General features: G+C 31.6%; 2 protein-coding genes across 2 annotated transcripts in view; both read right to left on the bottom strand.

Moving 5' to 3' along the window:
- The window catches only part of HELRODRAFT_82100 (hypothetical protein), a gene marked incomplete at both ends in the record, with an annotated part of 11519 nt that extends 8399 nt beyond the window's left edge, over positions 1-3120 (bottom strand). Inside the window, 2 exons of the mRNA XM_009022426.1 lie at positions 1895-1999; positions 2573-3120. Coding sequence (XP_009020674.1) covers positions 1895-1999; positions 2573-3120 — 653 coding nt within the window. The remainder of the gene's footprint in view (positions 1-1894; positions 2000-2572) is intronic.
- Positions 3121-13998: 10878 nt separating this feature from the next.
- Positions 13999-17800, bottom strand: HELRODRAFT_185718 (hypothetical protein). Its single transcript, XM_009022427.1, has 10 exons — positions 17668-17800; positions 17140-17207; positions 16862-16927; positions 16637-16690; positions 16416-16566; positions 16080-16164; positions 15839-15933; positions 15449-15589; positions 15224-15275; positions 13999-14176 (listed from the first exon to the last, which is right to left on the bottom strand). Exons 1-10 carry the CDS (start codon positions 17668-17670, stop codon positions 14109-14111), a joined length of 783 nt encoding a protein of 260 aa, XP_009020675.1. The 5' UTR covers positions 17671-17800; the 3' UTR covers positions 13999-14108.
- Between the last annotated feature and the right edge of the window lie 3525 nt (positions 17801-21325).

Raw genomic sequence — 21325 nt, forward strand, 5'->3', positions numbered from 1 at the left:
ACTAGTTGGGCTGTTATTGTTTCAAGTAGTTAACACTGTAGTTGGTTTATGAAATACCGACGATGAAGATGACGACGACAATGATATCGGTGAAGATGATGTTGTTGATGTTGTTGATGTTGTTGTTGTTGATGATGATGATGGTGATGATGGTGTTGTTGTTGATGATGGTGTTGTTGTTGATGATGGTGATGATGATGATGATGATGATGATGATGATGATGTTAAAATAATTTTTTGGCTTTTTTGAGAAGCTGAAAATAAATCGTAAGTCGTAACGCCAGAAGTTTCCTTTAAATTTCGAAACTTCCTCTCCAAGTTATTTATATCTGTGCCCTCGGATCTGAACTTCCAGTTTCCAGTGCTGTCGCATGTGACGTCATTCATTACGTCACAGCTCGGTTCGGTGTTGATGGGGATGAAGTTGACGGTTGATTTCGTGTGATGTGTTTTTAAGTTATTGTCATTTGAGTTGCTGTTGATTTTGATATTGTATCTGTTGTCAGTTGTCCGGTTAAATGTTGAAAAAGGTTTAAAATCGGTAGCAAGAGGGACAGAATGGCGTTTTATCTCAACTAATGTCTGTCGTTGGTTTTTGTTTATTCTTTCAATGGCATTGTACGCACTGCATGGGTTAAGAAGAGAATATAAACTTGTCTGCAGAGCTGATATATTTGTGGTTATTGTTTTTGTTGATGTAAGTTGCTGCTGCTGATGTTGTTGCTGCTGCTGATGTTGATGTGATTTTGTTGTTGTTGTTGTTGTTGATGATGATGGGGTTGTTGCTGTTGATGATGATGGGGTTGGGTTTTTTAAACATATCTCATTGTTTGAGAATGAATAGATTTTTTTGCCGTATGCATCGTCGCGGTTGTCATTATTCAGTACAATGTTGCTGGCATAATAACGACTGTGGTTGTTGTAGTGACTGCAGGAAATAAAATCACTTTTATTATTGTTGTTGCTGTTGTTTTTTCTAGAAATGTTTTGGCGACTGGCTGTGGCAACATCATTATTTGCTTCATTATAATTCAAAGTAATATTGCAGTCAAATATGCTACCAAACTGGCTGCTGTTGTTGTTGTTGTAGCTGTTTAACTCGTCCTTGCTGTAGTTGTTGCTGGTATCGTTGGTGGTGACGTTATATCTATTGTAAATGAAATCGCCAACGTGGCTGATGTCGTTACGTTTATAGCCACTACTGCTTGGACTCATAAATATGTTGTTGTTGTTGTAGTTGTTGTTGTTTTTGTAGTCCTGAAGACTGTTGATGCTTAAATCGTGCTGAGGTGTTTGTTGAGTGGGTTTCATTGAAGAAGAATTTAGGTGCGAGTCTGATGTTGATTTTGTTTGGGTGGATAGGATATTTGGTGGCAATGTTAATGTGTTGTTGTTGTTGCTTTTGTTGTTGTTGTTGATGTTGCTGTTTAGTTGCGTGGATGTTGTTTTTAGTGTTGTTGCGTTAGAATAATTTTTTGTTGCTGTGGATGAATTAGTATTCAGTGTTGGTGGTGTTTTGGCAGTAGAAGTTGTGGCTATTGTTGTTGTAAATGTTGCTGCAGATGTCATAGTAGCTGCTGAGTGTGGTTTGGCGTGAGAAGCTGCTTCGTTTACGACATCAACCACGTGAAGGTTTTCAGATCGGCATTTGCTCGTAATCGGTTTCACTTTCAAAACATAAAGACAGTTGTTTATTTTAGTGGTTGCAACGCTAGCGCAATGACTAACAACTTCATACATATTGTTTTCTCCATTATCTGCTCTGGCATTAGCAGTCACTTCTCCGGCTTCTGCAACTGTCAACTTTGTCGTCATAGGCATGAGTGACTGTTTGGTCTTTTGCAGTAAAATGACGTCATCCTGGCGTTTGATGCGAGAAGAAGAGGCTGCCAACCTAGCCACCAGCAAGCTGTAAAAGACGATAATAGCGATCATGGGAATGAAGAAGCCGATGATGAAGGAGTAAACAATGTAAGCAAACAGGACCGGGTTTCCGTCGCTGTAAACAAAAATGGGAGTGCATGTTAAGTGTTTAGTTGCAGTGATTGGGTCGACGTAATAGTTTCTGCTGGATGGGTCGCCGAACACATTCTCATCATTCCGGTACTCATAGTGGTAGAAATCGTCATAGTGATAATGGTTGATGCCGCCGCTCATCATCTTGTAGATGGTTGATGCATTTGTTGCGCCAGGTGCCGAATGATTTGGTTTGTAACGCGACTGACTGCCATCCTTTTCGTCTCTTATCCTGTTAGAAAAATACAACGTGTGGCGGTTTAGAGGAGTTGTGTGGCTGGAATGAATATTGCTCTCCACGTCGTTGTCATCCTCCTCTTCCACCACCTCCTCCTCCTCCTCCTCCTCCTCATCATCATCATCGTATCCATTCTGTTGAAGTTTTGCAATGTTGAAAGTGAAGGAATTGTTATAAAGATAATCGTCATCAGGGTTGTTGTAGACAGGCCCTACGGTTTTTGAAGCGAGAAACTGCCAGTTCCTGGCATGGTCCATGGCAGACGCTGCCTCGTTTTCGACCGCGTTATATCCTTCTTGATGCTGCTGATCATCTGACATCGCAATTTTTTCTGGCCTGCTGACGGTGGCGTAGTGAACTACGGGATAGGTAGCCAGCACGGACAGCAACCACGAGAGTCCGATGGCGATGGACACTTTACCGGGAGTTCGAAGTTTGACCGACACGAGCGGAAAACAAACTGCGGCAAAGCGGTCCGCACTGAGAATAGCCAGCGTGAAAGAGCCAGAGAAGATGTTGACGCAGTTGATGGCGTAGAAGGCTTTGCATAACAACGTCCCGAACACCCAGTTGCGCTTCAGACTGGTGACCACAATGAAAGGCAAGGTTAGCATGAAGAAACTATCGGATAAGGCCAAATTTAGTATGAGACGATTCGTGACTGTTCTCATCATTGGTTTCCTGACAACAACGTAAGCCGTCAGCAGGTTGCCGAACAATCCAGCGATGAAGATGAAGGTGTAGAAGCAGGAGAGGACGAGGTTCTCAATTACCGACTGGTGATTCGTGTCCGGTAGTTCAATGTTGGCCGATATCGTCAGGTCAGTTGTGATCAGTTGATATTCGGACGGTTCGTCTGATGTCATTGATGTCGTGCTGCTGTTAAGTGATGATGTCATGCTGCAAGTGTCTTGTTTAAGTTGCTGTCCGGGAATAAATCTGTCGAAAAATATTTTGCAATTTTTAAATATGATACATAAATACAAATTCATGTTAAATCATTTTGATTAAGTTTTTATCTCCAGTCACGTTCTTTTTTTACAGCTTGTTGGAAGATATTTTTAATGAATGATAATCTTTATTATATACAAGTTTTTTTTGTTTTCAATTTCGTGGCGTGATGATGTTTCACGTCATGAAACGTCATCAGACGCATCTTTGCTTTTCTTTTTCTATTCAGTTTTTCAAATTCTGTCTCGTCTATATTTTTAAAATGAAATTTTTATATTTTTGGGCAGACATTTTTTTAAAAGTTGACAAACATTTTTTAAATAATTTCAATTGAAATTTAAATAGAAACAAAATTGATGATATTTAAAAAAAATAAAGTCATCTAATCGGTAGACATCTAGTAGTTTTAAAAAGAATAATTATGTGCAAACCACCTTTGACAATTTCTAAATTTAATTAACTTAATCTTATTTTTGGATTCGATATTAAAAAATGGACAAACATTTTTTGTCATGATATAATTAAATTTTAAATTATGTAAAATTTTCAAATATAGTTTCATTGTTTCATTGCTCCTTCCAACTTTTTATAACGCAACAACTACAGTTGGGAACGTTGTTTTGTCATGAATATCATGACGATGAGGATGAAGATGATAAGAATGATGATGATGAGGATGATGAAGATGATGAGGATGATGATGATGGTGACAAAGATTATGATGAAGCTGATGGTGATGGTTATAAACTGGTTAATTTAGTTGTGTTTAACCGCCAAAAAATGTTTTTACTGCCATTTTACATTGTTGTTGATACATCTGTTTCATTATTCAAATCTAAAATATTTTTCAACATGTTGATCTTTGTTCAGTTTTTAGTTTTTTTTATACAGAAGATGTGTATCAGGAAGACTGCAAAAAAATAGTTAACTCTGATTTGCATGTCTATTGCTGTTGTCCAGATTCATTTGGTGTCATGTCTGTGTGTCTGTCTGCCTGTCTGTCTGCCTGTATGTCTGCCTGTATGTCTGCCTGTTTGTCTGTCTCTTTTTCTCTCTTTCTTACTAGATTTTTTTTATCTCTCTTTTTTTCTATTCTTGTTTTTGTTTCTTCTATTTCTTTCTTCAAATTCAGCGTAAATAATATTAATAAGTGCTGTTAAACATCTTTTAGCATTTTCAAAATTCAGATAAGACTCAACAATTATTGTTTTTTTTAGTAAAAGAAAAAGAAAATATTAAAAATATTTAATAAATATTACAAATTGTGGTATAATTTTCAAAAGGACAAAAAGATTCACGTTCTTACATTACACTGCCCGTGCGGTGTCACTATCATTGTTATTAAGGATTTTAATTAATAATAGTACTTCAAACAATTTTAACAATAAAAGTTTCTTAAAAATTTCTGCATTAACATCTTTTTAAACTTTCTAGCAATTAAAATTTTAAAAGTTTGTATCTCTAATGTTCTCTCTCTCTCTCTCTCTCTCTCTTTATCATTCTCTCTCTTTTCTTTTTCTCTCTCTCTCTCTTTCTCTCTATCAAAATTTAAAAGTTGTAAGCCATAACAGTTTTAAAGCAAACTCAACAAATTCAAATTGAATATATACAATTTCATTCATTCATTCATTAATTTCTATTTTCTTTGAAATGTCTATTCACTTCGTACAAAAGTATTTTAAAAAAGATTTTAATTGACGTGTGAAATTTGATAGACAAAGAACAAAAAGCAAAACAAATGAAAAACAAACAAAACGGATAAAAAACACATGATGATGAAGAAGAAGAAAAAGAAGACGAAGAAGAAGAAGAAGAAAAAGAAGACGAAGAAGAAGAACGACAAAACAAGCATTATACAAATGTAAAACCGCAGACTAGTCAATCGAAATGTATGAATAACCACACGACTGATCTTTTTATCTCGTTCTCGCTCAATAAATAAATGCATGGACGGTTGTAATGACGATGACAATAAAAAACAATAACAATAATATTAATAATAATAATAACGGTAAAAACTAAATAATAATAATAATAATGATGATAACTATAACACTAGTTATGACTTTTTTTTCATTTTTATTAGAAATATTATTATTATAATTAAACGCATGTCATCCAGACGGACGGTCTCAATGATGAACGAATGCAGAGGCACACTACATAGGAATAATTATGACAATGATGACGTCATCGACAACAAAAAAATATTATTATTATTATTATTTATGTTATTGTTATCACAATTGTTATAGGCATCTCAATCAGATGTTCTCAACGATAAACGAATGAATGCAATTTTGCAATGCAATGGCAGATGGGTAGAATAATGTAGAGCAGATCATTGCGATGATGACGATAATAATGAAAAGAATAATAACAATAATAATAACGAGGTAGTAGTAGTTGTTGTAGTAGTAGTAGTGGTAGTAGTAGCAGTAGTAGTAGTAGTAGTAGTAGTAGTAGTAGTAGTTGTAGTAGTTGTAGTAGTAGTAGTAGTAGTAGTAGTAGTAGTAGTAGTAGTAGTAGTAGTAGTAGTAGTCATGCTATAATGTAAAAGATGATAATGACGATGATGACGGTTACGACTGTGATGCTTATGAAAATAATGACGTAATTGTGACGTAATTACAGGCTGAAGAAATTGTAAAAAATAAGGAAGGTTTCTTTTCAAATTGATGGCTTCAAACTGAATAGGAAACTTAAGGAATTTCTGTCATTGTACATAGACTTCTTCTATTTTCTCTCTATTACGTAAAAACACAAACACACACACGTACACACACGCATACACACACGTACACACATGTACATAAATAAGATAAGTTTTTCTCTGCCTGCTTGTGTGTGTATGCATTTGTGCATATATTTGTGTATTTTTTCATACGTGTGTATGTTATTTTACATGTGCGAATTATCTTTAAAAAATTCTTTTAATAAAAATGTAATTAAATTTTTTTTAATTAATCTACCGTTATTCAAACTTACTTCGAAAGTATTTGAAAGTTTGTCGTGGCGTGTACGTGTGCACGTGTATGCGCATGTGCGTGCGTGTGTGTAACAGCGTGTATGTGTGCGTGTGCGTGCGTGTAGATGAGTTTTCTAGCAACAGTCAATGATGTATTTGATCTTAATTAACGGACTGATGAACAAAAATCACGCATATTTTTGCGGCGTACTATTTCATTAGACCAACTGACTTTTTTTTACTCTTTTTACATGGAATTAATAATTTGCTTCATTCCGGTTAATGTATAGAACGTGGGGTATGCTGGTAATCAGATGTCGTTTTTATGTCAATCATTTTTAACTGCGCGGTTAATAAAATGACTGTTTGGTCTTTTTTATTGTCTACCAGAAGTTGTTAGCTGCGCGTTGTTGGTGATTGAATTTAGTTTTATTTAATAATTTATATCTACTAAATCGCTAAATTATATTTGTAACGACATGTTTCTGTTCTATTTCTAGTTAAATTTTTCTGGTAGCATTTATATGCAAGTATACAACGAGGTAGAAAAATAAAGTAATGTCTTTTTGTAATCTAAATACTTCTTGGCTGAAATATCTTAGCGTGACGGGCATGCAGTAGTAGTATGTACAATGCATTGATCTCTGAAGATAAATCAACAATTGTCATTTACACCTTTATAGATGCACCAAATTTGACAACATTTCCATAAATTGTGACATTTATATTTAAAATAACTAACAAAGGTTGAAAGTAACATTTTATATTGCATCACAAATTACATTCCTGAAGCTATCAACATCCTCATTGTTGAATCCAACTTTCGCAAACAAACTTTTTGACAATTTTAAATTTAAAATTTAATGAAAAATTAACTTCAGAAAAGAAGAAAAAACTGACATAAAAAAAACAATCAGCATTTATTAGCTGAGATGCGTAGATGAAATGAATCCCAGGTGTTAGCGAGCATCTAAATACACCTGTCTTTCTACTAATTGACATCGTTAAACATGCCTAATTGTTGTTACAGGTTTTAAAACTAACAACTAAATAGACAATTTTATGATTAACTGCTTAAGTTACGGGCATATAACCAACTTAACATACACGCATACAGCCAAACCAGTATACATTTATTATGCATTTAACTAAAAAAGGAGCTCAATTGTATAAAATAAGTTACAACAATAATGATATGATGATCTCCATGATAATGGCCATGATAGCAATAATGATAATAACGACACCAATGAAGATGATGGTAGAAAATGAAACACCCAGAAACAAACAAACAAAAACTACAAAATAAAATCTGAAAGAGCCCATGTAAAAAATGAAATATTTCAGTATAAAATTGCTTGCATGAATCTAGCGCTTTCGTTAAATAAACTTCACTCAACTTTTCATATTTTTTTTCATATTTCATATTTTATCAACGTTCAGTTATTTCGAAATGTATATGTATATATACATCCTTCAAAGTGTAACAAAGGTGGATAATAACAACAATAATAACTAATATTAATATTATAATCACAATAACAATATTATTATTTGTTTTGTTTAGATCTATAATTGTCTCCATATGTTTCACTATGCATGCTTCATTCAACGTCAATTAAGTCGCTTAAAAGTGACATTTCGGCATCATTTTTATCTTCCGCAACTGCCATATTACATTTCTTGTCAAAATGACACATGTGGCGTATTTTTTATCACAATCTTTTCAACATCTGTATTATTATCTTAATCATTGCTACCGTTATTGTCCTAATCATTTCATCATTATCAGCCTGGCCCTAATCATTTTAGATGTAATAGCAACCAGTAATTTGAATTTTATGATTCTTGATTTATTGGCTGTGATATCTTATCTATAGGCCAGTGACTATCTATTGACCCATTCAAATCAGAAAATTATTTCAAATTAAAGTTAATGTGAGTAAAACGGCGTAATCGCTTTCGTCATCATTGTCATCATCGTCATAGTTTTAATCACTTACACGAAACATTCTATCAAAGTTGATTGAAGCTAAACAGAAAAACCCGGCATAAACTTTGGAGAAAAACCTGAAAAAGAAAATTTGTTTCATGATTGCGATTGCAAAGGAAACGAAAAAAACGTTTTGCCAAATAAGGTTCTTTGTACGAATCAAGAAATTTTTTCTTCAGAAAAAAAACTTTTGAAAACTAAAGGGCAAAAAAAATACACAGAAAGACGGATCGTTTTTATTCCCTACCCAATTATGAAAATTGATTGATATTGTGTAAACAATCTTGACAGATGATATAAATGTATCTATAGACAGACGTAAGAACTAAAAGTTGTTAGTTTCGCACTTATGGATTAAAAAAGTTAAGTTACTAAAATTATTAAGTTATTAAGGATAAATTAACGGGATACTTTATTAATAATAATCTGTTTGATAGAAGACGGATGGTTTTGTGCCTAAAAAGTCTGTTGTAATGCAGATGCATAAAATCGTAGATGACTGAAGTGTGAAAATTGATGAAGGTAAAGAAATTGAAGTGATTAACACTGATTTTGAGAAGACTTTTGATAAGATTAAGAAACTTTCTGATTGAGGTGTGAATGGGCATATTGTTGAATGGATTTTGAACTATCTTAAGTGTAGGACTTCTGTGGTTATGGTGAATGGATGCTTATCTGATGGTTTTAAAGTAGATAGTTGGGTTCCGCTGGGTCCTGTTATGTTATGTTAAATAACAAAAACTATCAAAAAGATTGATAATTTACAAAATTCTATAAATAAATTTATATAAAAATATAATTCCAAGCATAAGCTTTTCAATAGCACGTAGTTGATTGTATTAAAAACTTGTTATATTGCATTTGGATGTAAATTTTTAAAACCAGCATGGTAGACAAAATCACCGAAGTTTTTACATTTTCAGAGTAAATTGATTTTCCTTGTGAATAAAAAAAATTTATGATTTATTAGCTTTATGAATTTTCATTTTTAAAAAATTTTAAAAGATTTTTGTTGGCGAAGTTTTACGAAATTTTTAATTAGGCAAAAATTTTCTGTTTAAATTTAAAAAAATTTATAAAAAAAATTCCTCCTAACGTTTAGAAAATTTTTATTTCTTCAAAATTAAACAGCATTTTAACTACTCAAATTTCATAAAAGCACTTGAATATCTTTTCATTGGTTAAAAAAATTGAATAAGTAATTGATAAAATTAAAAAAAACTGACAAATAAATAATAAAAATACTTCGTAAAAACGTTATTTCAGCAAAAAAACGGACCTGCAGCAAGTTACTACAATGTTTACAACATCACAAGGCAGAATATAAAAACATTTTTTCTAAAATTTTTCATCCTTACGAGCTACTCGTTAAAATGTGCAGACAGGATAGCTGGTTTAGGAGGACATGGTATCTTATGAACGCATGAATGAAACTTTCGGGCTGATTTTTTCTGTGTGTGTCTGTGTGTGTGTTTGTGTACGTGAATGTGTGGTGTGTGTGTGTGTGTGTAATTTTCTGAAACACGGTTTAGTGTCTTTTATAAAAATGTTGATGAATGGCATAAACATCAAAGTGGTATACTTCAAGTTAATGCCTGCTGCAAAATGTTAATTCATTTGAGTCTAAGTAAATGTTAACTCACACATCTGCACATTAATGGGTTTGTTTATAATAAAAAAAATTCGTATTGGCGTGATTGCATCACAAAAACTTAAATTCCAACACGTATAAAAACGCGACAAAGTACCTGGTCAAATGAATTCATGGATAATTTATATGGCCTGAAACCGCCACGAGAGTTATATGAAAAAAACGTATAAAATTACTTTTCTCAAGGCATGAATAACTAACTAATTGTCTGCAAACATGTGTTTTAAGAATGTTTGTAGTTGTACGAAATTCAGTAAACAAGATGTTCTCCGTGTTGAAGCGAGGCAAGTGACGTATACACGCTCATGTGCGAGATAAATTATTATAGCTCCAAACGCTCGTACGTGCTAGTGAAAAAAAATATGAAAAAAAAGTATTTGTTTCCAATTTCGTCTCGTCTTTTTGTTGTTGTCTTAGCTGGTTATTTAATTGTGGTTATAGATGTTTCGCTGTAAATGTCACTAGAAAAATAAATTTTCACTCATTCTGTCATTTATACGAAATGAAGTATAAAAACTGATGCGAACAGATAGTTTGTAGTTGAAGTATAGAGACTATTTAATGTTGTAACTTTTAATATCGGGATCATCCCTCTATTGCCATAGATTTTAGTTAGGAATGGTCTTTAATTTGTAGAATATTTCAAGTAAAACTTGTTAGAATGCTTATTAGCATTCCTAATAATTTTCTTAATATTTATCCCAACCAAAAACTAGTGAAATTTGGCGACTATTCTAGAAGGTTCAAGCCTACAATCTCTATCTCTGCCCTATCTCAAAATAATTTTTAATGATCATGCTTAAGGAAATTAATAAGTCATAATAATAAATTGCTAATTGGTAGAGAAAAAAATTATAACGGAATATTAAAAGTCTGAGTAAATAGAAAATTAATAAATTTTCATGAAGATTGATTAGTAGAAAGACTGGCTACTAAATTTTTGTTTTTGAAAGTTTGAAAAATAATTGAAAATCTTTTATGAAATTGTTGCAAATCGAAAATTATTCCCCATTGGTTTGAAATAATAGGAAAAAAAATTAGTTGAAAATTTTGCCAAAATTCCATCAAGAAGTCGCTTGCTTAAAAAGGTTTTAAGATTTTTGTTGTTTGAATATTATTAAAATGGAAAAAAGATTTACTTACAAAAAATATTTTTTTGAAAATTTAAAAATTTCCACGAGTGCTTTTTAAACTCAGACTTAAATCTTTCATGATTTTTTTTAAAGTGTAATCCAAGTAAGTAAAATAAATTACTTTCATTATATCATCGTGAATGAAAATTTATGAATTCTTCAAAAAACATTATCAAAAACATTTTTTCAAAACTAAAAACTTGACCAAAAAATATATCAAAAACAAAAGCCAACCCGTATTATAATGGAAATAATAAAACTTATTTTAAAATGAAGGACTTACAAACCTTTTCCAAGTTTTTAACTTGACATAAGTCTGGTAAGTAGAGCCATTGCTGAATGTAATGGGTGCAACGATAACTTTGTAATGATGTTACGAGATAAAGTGCATTTGGAATCAGTAACTACGAAACACACATTCAGTAACATTATATAAATTTATTAATGCCGTCGTAATGTCATCGTTCCAGCAATTTTGTTAATGTTGTATGCTTTAAAAATTCAATTCGCAACCTTTTATTATTATTAAGAATTACAACAAATTTCAAGGAAGAATAAACTTTCAAGTTGTTTTTACACATACAACGCGCACAAAATTTTTATACATTATTAACAATACGTACAAGAACTTTTTGTCATACCAAACCAATAATTAATTTTATTAGCAACTATATTTATTACTATTTTTAGTATAACATTTATTATTATTTTAGTATAACTTTTAGTATTACTTTCAGTATTTTTGGTACTTACTATAGCAAACAAATCAATGACATCCCAATGAACCCACAGCGTCGAACAACGACATGCGTCTAATTCTGTAGTTCAAATTTTCTTGTTCTTATATTAAGTCTTAAAAAGCAATCGCAGTCATATTACGTACGTATAACACAATATATATATATATATTTATTATTATTATTATTATATGATCATTTATATAGCGCCTATATATATATATATATATATATATATATATATATATATATATATATATATAAGCAGAGAGTGAGGCGTGCAACAAAGTGTTTGAATATCTACACTACATTTGATAACTAAAACGTTATAAAGAATTGATATTTATAGCAAATCCTAATTGCATTTTTTTCTTAAAGATTTTCTAATTCTGCTAATTCTGTCCAAGGAAAGATGATTAAATTTTAGAGAAAATTAAAAAATAAGAAATTTTGTCATTAATTTTGCAAATTTAATTTCGTGGTTGGTTTTAAAAATAGATATCTGAGAACGAATCTGCTGAAAACTGCACCAGCAATATCCGCACAGCACAAAAAAGAAATTAGTTATCAGTAACCGCGGATGAGTTGCGGTTACTTCGGTTTGCAATTGTGTGTGTGGTGTGTGTGTGTGGGTATGTGTGTGTTCGACGATGTGTATGTGTGTGTGTGTGTGGTGTGTGTGTGGGCATGTGTGTGTTCGATTGTGTGAGTGTTTTGTGAGGGTGTGTACAATTTGTGTAGATGGGAATGATATTACAATGAAGAAAATTTAATACCATGTTATAATGAGTCTGGGAAGATCTTTAAATGGCGTCGTAAAGTTATTAAAGCGTGATGGCTCAGTGAGTGCGTCTAAGAGGAAGGGTTGATGTTGTATAATTGCGCTCCAACTCTGCCTCAGAGATTTCTATTACAAATTATTATTCATCTCTTCGTTATTATTAAATCATTATTATTTTTAATGCTGTCTTTGTTAATGTTTGTTTTGTTATTTATCCAAAAAATCATATCTTTAAAAAAGAAATCAACTATTCTCTAATATAAAATATCATTTTTTAATTATTTTTCCGAACATTTTTCACAATGGTAATATTAGCTACTAGGATGATGATTACAATGATGATAACGATGATGATGACGATACTACGACGATGATGATGATGATGATAATGATGCCGATAATTCCAGTCATCTCGCACGAACCCCTTCGAGAAATACATTGTTAAGAGTTAATTTCATCTTTACCTCTACTTCTACTACTACTACTACTACTACTACTTCTACTACTACTACTACTACTACTACTATTACTACTACTACTACAAACTGCTGCTGCTTCTATTACTGCTGTTACTGTTGCTTCTGCTGCTACAACTATTAAAATTAAATTACTACACAACAACTATCTATTAAGAAAAAATCTAAAACACTTTTTATTTAAAATCTTGAAAATATAAAAAAATTGTGAATTTCAAACGACTGAAGTTAAAAAAAAGTCTCAAATGCGACCTTTCATCTATCACGTTTCATCGTCTCGGTGACAGTCAAGTATCTCTGACGGCATGTCACATCTGAAGAACACCGTACGTGGGGCGGAGGACCATTTTACAGCTCTTTGGAGTTTTTTTGTAATTCTATTTTTTTGCAGAGGTCCGTGAGCGTTCATTTGATCTTTCGAGATGAATCTTAATCTGCTTCTTCAGACAGTTTCATTCAAAGGCACTGAATATTTCAAATCTTATTCATGTATCATTCAAATTACCTACTATGTGCGATCAAATTGACTTGTAAAGACATGTAGCAGTTTTTTCTCCCCAAAAAAAATCGAAATTTTTGTCTTGTTTTAATTACAATTGATCAAATTATCAAAAATATTTGTTCTTACAAGAGGAAAAACATCAAACCATTGTCTAATAAACACAAGAAAACACTTAAAATGTCATAAATTTCTTTTGTTACTAAAATTAAAATAAAAAATTTATAACGCGAAACGAACGGATGAGCGTTATAAATTTATTTATAAATCACACACTGGACCGAACAACGCGTGGTAAGTTTAAAAACGGAAAGATATTTCTAAATAGAAATAGCGACGCAAATAACCAAAATCCGTTTAAGTGCGAAGTAGCAACCACATCACACCACACCACGCCACGCTGCATAGAGTAAACTAACCAGCCACCAAATGAAGTGAGAGGTAGTCTGGAAAAAAACAAACACGAAGCCAAGTCATCCGTCATTTGAAATTAACACTGACAAATTAGGCTATTGAAAGAATTTTCAAAGGCGAACGACAGAAACAATAACAAAGCAACAAACAAATTTATTTTAATTTTTTTCTTCAAATCGACAAAAAAAATCAGTTTCTGAGTGAACGATTACAATTTTACAGAAAAGACATGATGGGAATCTGTTGGGACATCAAACGAGGAGAACTGCGTTGATGCAGCCATCATTCTCAGGATTGTTCGTCACCTGAGCGTACTTGCCTGTGATTGGATGGAAACATTTAAAAAATTATTCATGAATATTCATAAAGGATTATATACAGAATAAGCACGTCTGCATAGGCTTCCGCAAGTTAATAAGTTTCAAATTAAAAAATGGAGACAAAAATTTCCACACATAAAATATTCAAAAGATGTACGCGAAAAAAGAATGGTGGCAGCTGCTAAAAACACATGATCCTGATCCATACCAAAATGACGCGCTGGATGCTTATTATAATTTATTCCACATAATTTTAAAAGATTCTGCATTAGCGACAATACGTCATTATTACGCTTCGAAACCATGGATATATCCATGTTCGAAACTCCTAAAACCAGAGATAGCCCAATGCATTGCTAACATCAGAAATGATAAAAAAATAGTATATCAAATTGAAAAATAAATATATCTGAATGAATTTCACTGTCTTGATGTGCATGTTGGTCGTTTAAAATGAAAGAGAAATAACGCCCAAACTCCACAAAACACATGTTTGGAAAAAAAACATAGAAGTAATTTGTAAAAACGGAAGACTGTAAAAAAACTTTTGAAATGAGTTGTTGCTATTTGAACTTGAAAACAATTTTTCTGACTTAATGGTTCAGGAAATATTGTTAGTCCAAAAAAAATATTTTTCTTAGAAACTGAATTTTGACTGTTCCAAAAAATAGCAAATAAAAATTGATCAAAAATTTCATTACGTCGTGTGCAACTTTTTAATGAGTGGCTACGCAAAACTTTTTCTATCAACTTGCCAACGTTAAAAATTGGAAATATATGTTTGTTACGTAGGACCCGTTGGTTAACAAAAGAATAATAAAAGGATGGTGAATGAATTCTTCTCACAGACGTCACCTTAAAATGCACAGGTATGCATTAATGCACAACACACAACATGAATGAAAAAGAGCTCATAAATTTAAGACAAAAAGCAATTAAATGAGTATCTCAGAAATAACTTTATGGCAGTATGCAATAAAACGCTAGCAGGCAGTTATAGAGCTGGGTAACAACGAAAAATGATCCATCAGCAAGAAGTAACCAACCCCAAACAACTTTTCCTCCAGTTGTTATCAATCCAAGATCACTGACGTTAACCTAGCGAAGATTAAATAAAATCATTAAGAACTTAGATTCCATTTTTTGAGAATTATGTTTATATTAAAAAATTTAACTAACTTCAGTATAATAATCTTTGGTTTGGTGATTAATTTGCGAAGAAATAGTTAAGAAGAACCAAGAAAAATGGAAGAGGAAAATGAAGGAAGTACCTCGAGAATGGTTCCTTTCGTGATAACACCGAGTTGTGTGTAGAGAGGTGCTGTCGGGTTCTTCTTGACACCGATGATGGGCAGGCAGAAGGTGGCCTTCAATTCAGGGTGGGTCACATGAGCCTTTGTCTGTCTCAAGCCCTGGATGATCGGTGTGTGTTAAGTAAAACATATACAAACAAAAACATACAATTGAAACATACAAACATAAATATGCAAAAATGTACAAAATACCCAAGCATACAATCATAGCTATACAAAATCCTAAACATATATATATATACAAATTCATGAACAAAAACAAAAAACATAGATATACAAAAGTATACAAAACATAGATATACAAAAAACATACAAAAACAAATATACAAAAGCATACAAAACACAAACCGTCGGTCTGATGAATCTTTCAAACTTTGGTGGTTTTCTGGTAAATCCTTCCCCGACAAAACAAACTTTTGTTATAAGGCGCTTCCAGGCCTTTCCTAAATTTCATTGTTAGAAATTGTTTTCATAATCATTTTAGAAATATTAATTTAAATAAGATAATTATAAATTGCAATAAAATGATTTTCATTATATTAATTTAAATATTTAAGAAAATCAAATCAATCAAAAAGCATCAGCAAACTTCTGGTTTTTCCGGTTTTGACGACTCTAAACATGTCAGCTTCACTAACTGCACTAACTCTAGGCAGTGGGACTTCCCATTTACCCTAGAATCAAAAATTATTTAATTTTTTATTTGTTAAATCGTTTAAAATTTCGTTTATAAAAAATGTTATTTCTACTAAAAATATTATAATTTTTAATGTGCAATATGAAGATTTAGTATACCATACTCACAATATACATAGAGCTTTTTAATTTAAATAGATATTCTTAAGATATACTTTCAAATTAGATCAATATTCAATTTTCAGTTTAGAATGATTTCAATTTTGAACAACATTCACAAGATACATACAGCCTTTTCTTTTCTCTTTTCCTTGATGGTGTTGGAAAGAACCTTCGCTCTATTCTGCATCTCTCTGTCGAGTAAGAAGTAAGTTTGGGCACCGTCTGGAACATCTTGGGGTGCCTTTTGTTTCGTGTCCCTCTCCTCGTGCATTTTTATACTTTTAATTATATAAATATTATTTTATGGTTTGGGTTAATTTTTATAATAAATAGTAATAATTAACGAACGTTTTTTTCATCTGTATTTTTTCTAAATGTCTCTTCTTGTTATATAGTTTTGCCCTGCGTAAGAAAATTGAAAAAAAAATTTTTTTTAAATTGAAAGATTTATTTAATCCAAAACAAACAATCAATGATGAAAAAATAAATTAATATAAAACAATATAAAATTGTGAATTGATGACAACAAAGAGTAAAATAGAAAATTTATGAAAATAACGGACAAAAACAAACTTTATTCCTCTAAGTTTTTTGGCCTTCCTGGAGTCTTCTTGGGCTTTTCTGCTTTCCTTCTTACGCCTAAAAATTAAAAAAAAATTTATGTAATAGATACGTACATACATAAACACAAAGTCACACACACACACACATATACATACACGCAAACACACACATATTCGACATACAAATTAGATAATTTATATAGACCACTTCATTTGTGTCACATTTTATGGCGCAATTATTAATTTTTCATGTAATTCTTCAACAGATAGAAAAAAATGTCGACTAACTTTCTTTCTTCATAATCCAGCCTACGGCCATGTCTCTTTCGGTGCAGTTCGATGTACTCGTTTTGTGGCTAGGATTTCAGATGAATTTGAATTAAAATTTTTTATGTTGATTTTTGTGGGGATTAATAAAAAATAACACACGTACATATTTTAAAACATAAACACGAACATTGATTACCAACTCTCTAATCTAACATCCTAATCTAATAAATTAAAAACTAATTAACTAGATAAAAAAATAAAAAATTTAAAAATAAACAATAATCTAAAATCCTAATCCAACTAACTTCTAGTAACCGCTATGTTAATCTATCTTCTCAGTAATGACTGACATTTAACACTAATGACCAATCTCTAACCTAACTATATTAAATAATAATAATATAATCTAATATTGATTCTAATCACTAATGTTCTATGAATCTAACTAACAAATCTTTATCTGTGGTGTCTTGGTAGTTTGTACCCAACATAGCCAGCTAATCCTAACATTAACTTTGTTTAACGATAAAAACAATTAAATCTAACCATATTGTTTCTTTTAGAGGATTTTACGATTCAAAAATGTATTTTTTAGTTTAAAAAGTTAAACTTTCAACATATATTTCTTGAACTCTCGCGATATATCGCAACACCATGCCACAAAACACAACAAAAGAAAGTTAATAAAAAAATATTTTATCAACTTCGATATCTATGCAGATTCGAAGACTTATTCATATTCATATATATAGAATATTATATTATATATTATATTATATATATGACTTATTTGTATTAATATATATAGAATATAACATAAAATATGTTATAATATAATATGTTATATTCGATATACATATGTCCATTTTATATCAGCTGTATATTACATTTCTTCAATATTTGTTCCCTTCTGAAATATCAAAATTGAATCATTTGTATTTTATCCTTGCATACTTTTTCGTTGAAAATGCTAAATTAATAATCTTAATTCTAACACGCATCTATTCATTTGCTAATATGTAACATACAATTTTTGATAAGATAATCGCACACTGCTTGCTATCAATATTGTATGATTACACATAAAAATTGTGCATTACAAATCCACAACTACATATGTATGTTTGAATAAAAAGTGTGATCCTAAATCTATCTCAATTTTCTCAGCAGAACCAGGGTCTAAATTCGATTGTATTCAAATTGTGAGTTCCTCTACATTCACCTTTCTTCATTTCTTCATTTTTATTCCAGGTATGCTAGTTATTATGACGATTAAGTTTGTACGTGTGTGTATGCTACTTGTACATATGAGTATGTGTGTGTACGTGTGCTTGTGTGTGTGTGTTTGTGTGTGTGTGTGGTGTGTATTATTATGATTAATTAAGTATATTCTTGTACGTGTGCGTGTGTTTGCGTAGGCAACTTTACTAGACTTACGCATACATAGAAAGACTTGATGCTATTTGTAGACTCAGTCAGACAAAAACGTAAAAGTCGGTCATGTTAGACTCATGCACATGCACACTGAAGCAAGAGTCTGTGACATGACTTGACAGTTACGAAGGTACAGGTGAGATAGTTTAGTCTGCAGGTGTCAACAGCTGCTGCTTGGTTCATTTAATTGTTCATCCTTCGTTCGCTCGTTTTGTCGTTCATTTGATTGTTCATTCATCCGTTTGTTTATTCGTTTGTCTGTTCATCCGTTTGTTTGTCTATACATTCGATTGTTTGCTCTCACTCATTCATTCATTTGTTTGTATATTAATTTGGTTGTATTCTAAAAATCATCGATTTCATTTTTAATTTAGCGCAAATATATACAGAAAAATATGTTCTTTAAAATATGTGGTAGACCAGAGAAGATGCAATCATGAGCAAATTCAAGTGCAATCGACAGCTGATTTAAAAAATGTCAATAAGAAGTTCCCCGGGAAAGAATTGAATATTAACCAGCGGTTGGAGTGCATGTAACAGAAGGTGTGTGGATTAAAGTGCACGCGCACACATACTTTACAAACTCCACACATACTAACACACACAACAAACACATACACGCACGCACATACACAAACAGACATAAGCAAACGTTACACACAAATGTCCAACACACAGTCACATATGAAACATTCACTCAAATACACATACACTCTTTCTCTCTCTCTCTCTCTCCCTCTTCTCTGTCTTTTTTCATTTTCTCTCTTTCTTTCAGTTTTTCTTTCTCTCTCTGTCTTTCAGTTTTTCTTTCTCTCTCTCTCTCTCTCTCTATCTATCTCTCTCTCTCTCTCTCTCTCTCTCTCTCTATACGTAACAAAAACACACTTTCATAAGCAACACTACAAACGACAATACCCTACAACTGCGTGAACAAACATACCCATAACGATACACGCACATCACGTGTAAAAATACAATACCCGAATTTTAAAAAAACAAAAGGCGACAAAAGAATAGCCAGTATATACAAAAATACCCACTAAATAGTTATATGCATTCATTATTTTATAACAAGAAACTTAAGAACGTGTTGTTTTGCATATGCTGGTAAGAAGTTCTCAAATTTTGTAAGAGGACTCAGATTTAAAAATATTGTTTGCTCGTTCTCATTTTAAAAAATCTGAAAGGCTTGTTATATTATTTAATTGTTATTATTATTGATATTAGTATTATTGTTGTTATTAGTATTGTTGTTGTTTTCGTTGTTGATGTCGTTGTTGTTGTTGTTTTCATGATTATTATTGTTGTTGATTTTGAATTTGGTTATGAATCGTAGGAATGGTAATTTATCGGTTCTCGTACTGGTAAAAATTGAAAGAAGTATCTAACCTTTTTATAAATTCGTTTTGTAATTCGTTTGTCTGTTCTTCTATATATTTGTTCATTCATTCGTCTTTTCGTTCACTCATTCATTCATGAGTTTGAAAAAAATTATTAATGAATCAGTATTGGGTAAATAATAAGGGTGATATCAATAATCAATAGAAGCTATAAAAACACAAATTATAGTGGCGACTAAAACAGTGAAAATTATGAAGAAATCAAGAGAGAAACAAAAAAAAACCCCAAGATTTTTTTGTTTTTTTTTTGTTTTTTTAAACAACACCAAGAACGGCAACTATGTGTGCTACGTACATACAGTATTCTGACGAGATGACAAAATGTCAGAACTCTCCTTTCAATGAGATGTTCCTCCTATTCCAAGAGAAGCATTTTGTTTTTGCTGTTGGTTTAGTTTCGTTTTTGTTGAATAATTAGTTTCGGTTTTTGGATATTTAGTACCTTGTTGACTCTGGTTTGTGTTGTTGTTTTGCTGGTGCTCTTTTGGTTTTGTTGTGGGGTTTGTTTGTTAATTTGTTGCTGTCTGTAATGTTTTCTCCGTTGTTTGTTGATTGTTGAGATAATATGATGTTTTTTTGGCAATTAAAAGAAAAGTTTTTATATTTTTTAACTACACAATTTTCAAAGAATATTAATTTTGAAAATTCATAAATTTTTTCAATTTTTTTTCTTTCAAATTTTCTGTTCGGTCTTACAACCAGCAAGCCTCATGTGCCTATTAGCTTCTCTATTACTTTCTTGCACGCATGACAGACAGAAATATACAATACAAATTACAAAACAAGAAAAAAAGATAAAATATCAAATAAATTTACTATTCCTCCACAGTTCAAACAAAGCAAAAGATGAAAAACTCAATCAAAACCTGCTTCTATTATTTATATCAAAATCACTAACAATCATTCTTTAAGTAAAATTACTCACTAAAGCACTACTCTAAATTACAAGTGAGAAAGTTTACAGTACTTACACGAGTGCACTAAAGTACTAATGAATAGGTTCAAAGTGCTTACATAAGTACCGAAAATTTAAACATTTATCGATTGGAAGATTTTTGTTTTCGTTACAAATGACTTCCATTTATTCGGTTCGAGGACAAACTCATTAATTTGTACTCTGTAGTTATTTTTTTGTATTTCTGAACGCTCCTACGTTAATCCTACAAATTTTTTGCTTTAATGCTAACACGTAAACACAGGTACATACATGTATACATACAAAATCACATACACCTCCATATACAGACATACACAAACATATATATATACACACACATATACATACGCACACATACGCGTATAAATTCATAAATACCCACACATACACATGTGCTGGCACACGCAAACACAACACATACACACACATTCAT

The sequence above is a fragment of the Helobdella robusta genome (assembly GCF_000326865.2).
Source record: "Helobdella robusta unplaced genomic scaffold HELROscaffold_31, whole genome shotgun sequence".
Lineage (NCBI taxonomy): Eukaryota > Metazoa > Annelida > Clitellata > Rhynchobdellida > Glossiphoniidae > Helobdella > Helobdella robusta.

Excerpts from the sequence above, each read along its gene's own strand:
- HELRODRAFT_185718 (XM_009022427.1), bottom strand. Across the intron at positions 15,276-15,448 it reads CGAAAGGAACCATTCTCGAG|GTTAACGTCAGTGATCTTGG; the intron begins GTACTTCCTTCA and ends AATCTTCGCTAG. Across the intron at positions 14,177-15,223 it reads TGGAGGAAAAGTTGTTTGGG|GCAAGTACGCTCAGGTGACG; the intron begins GTTGGTTACTTC and ends ATCCAATCACAG.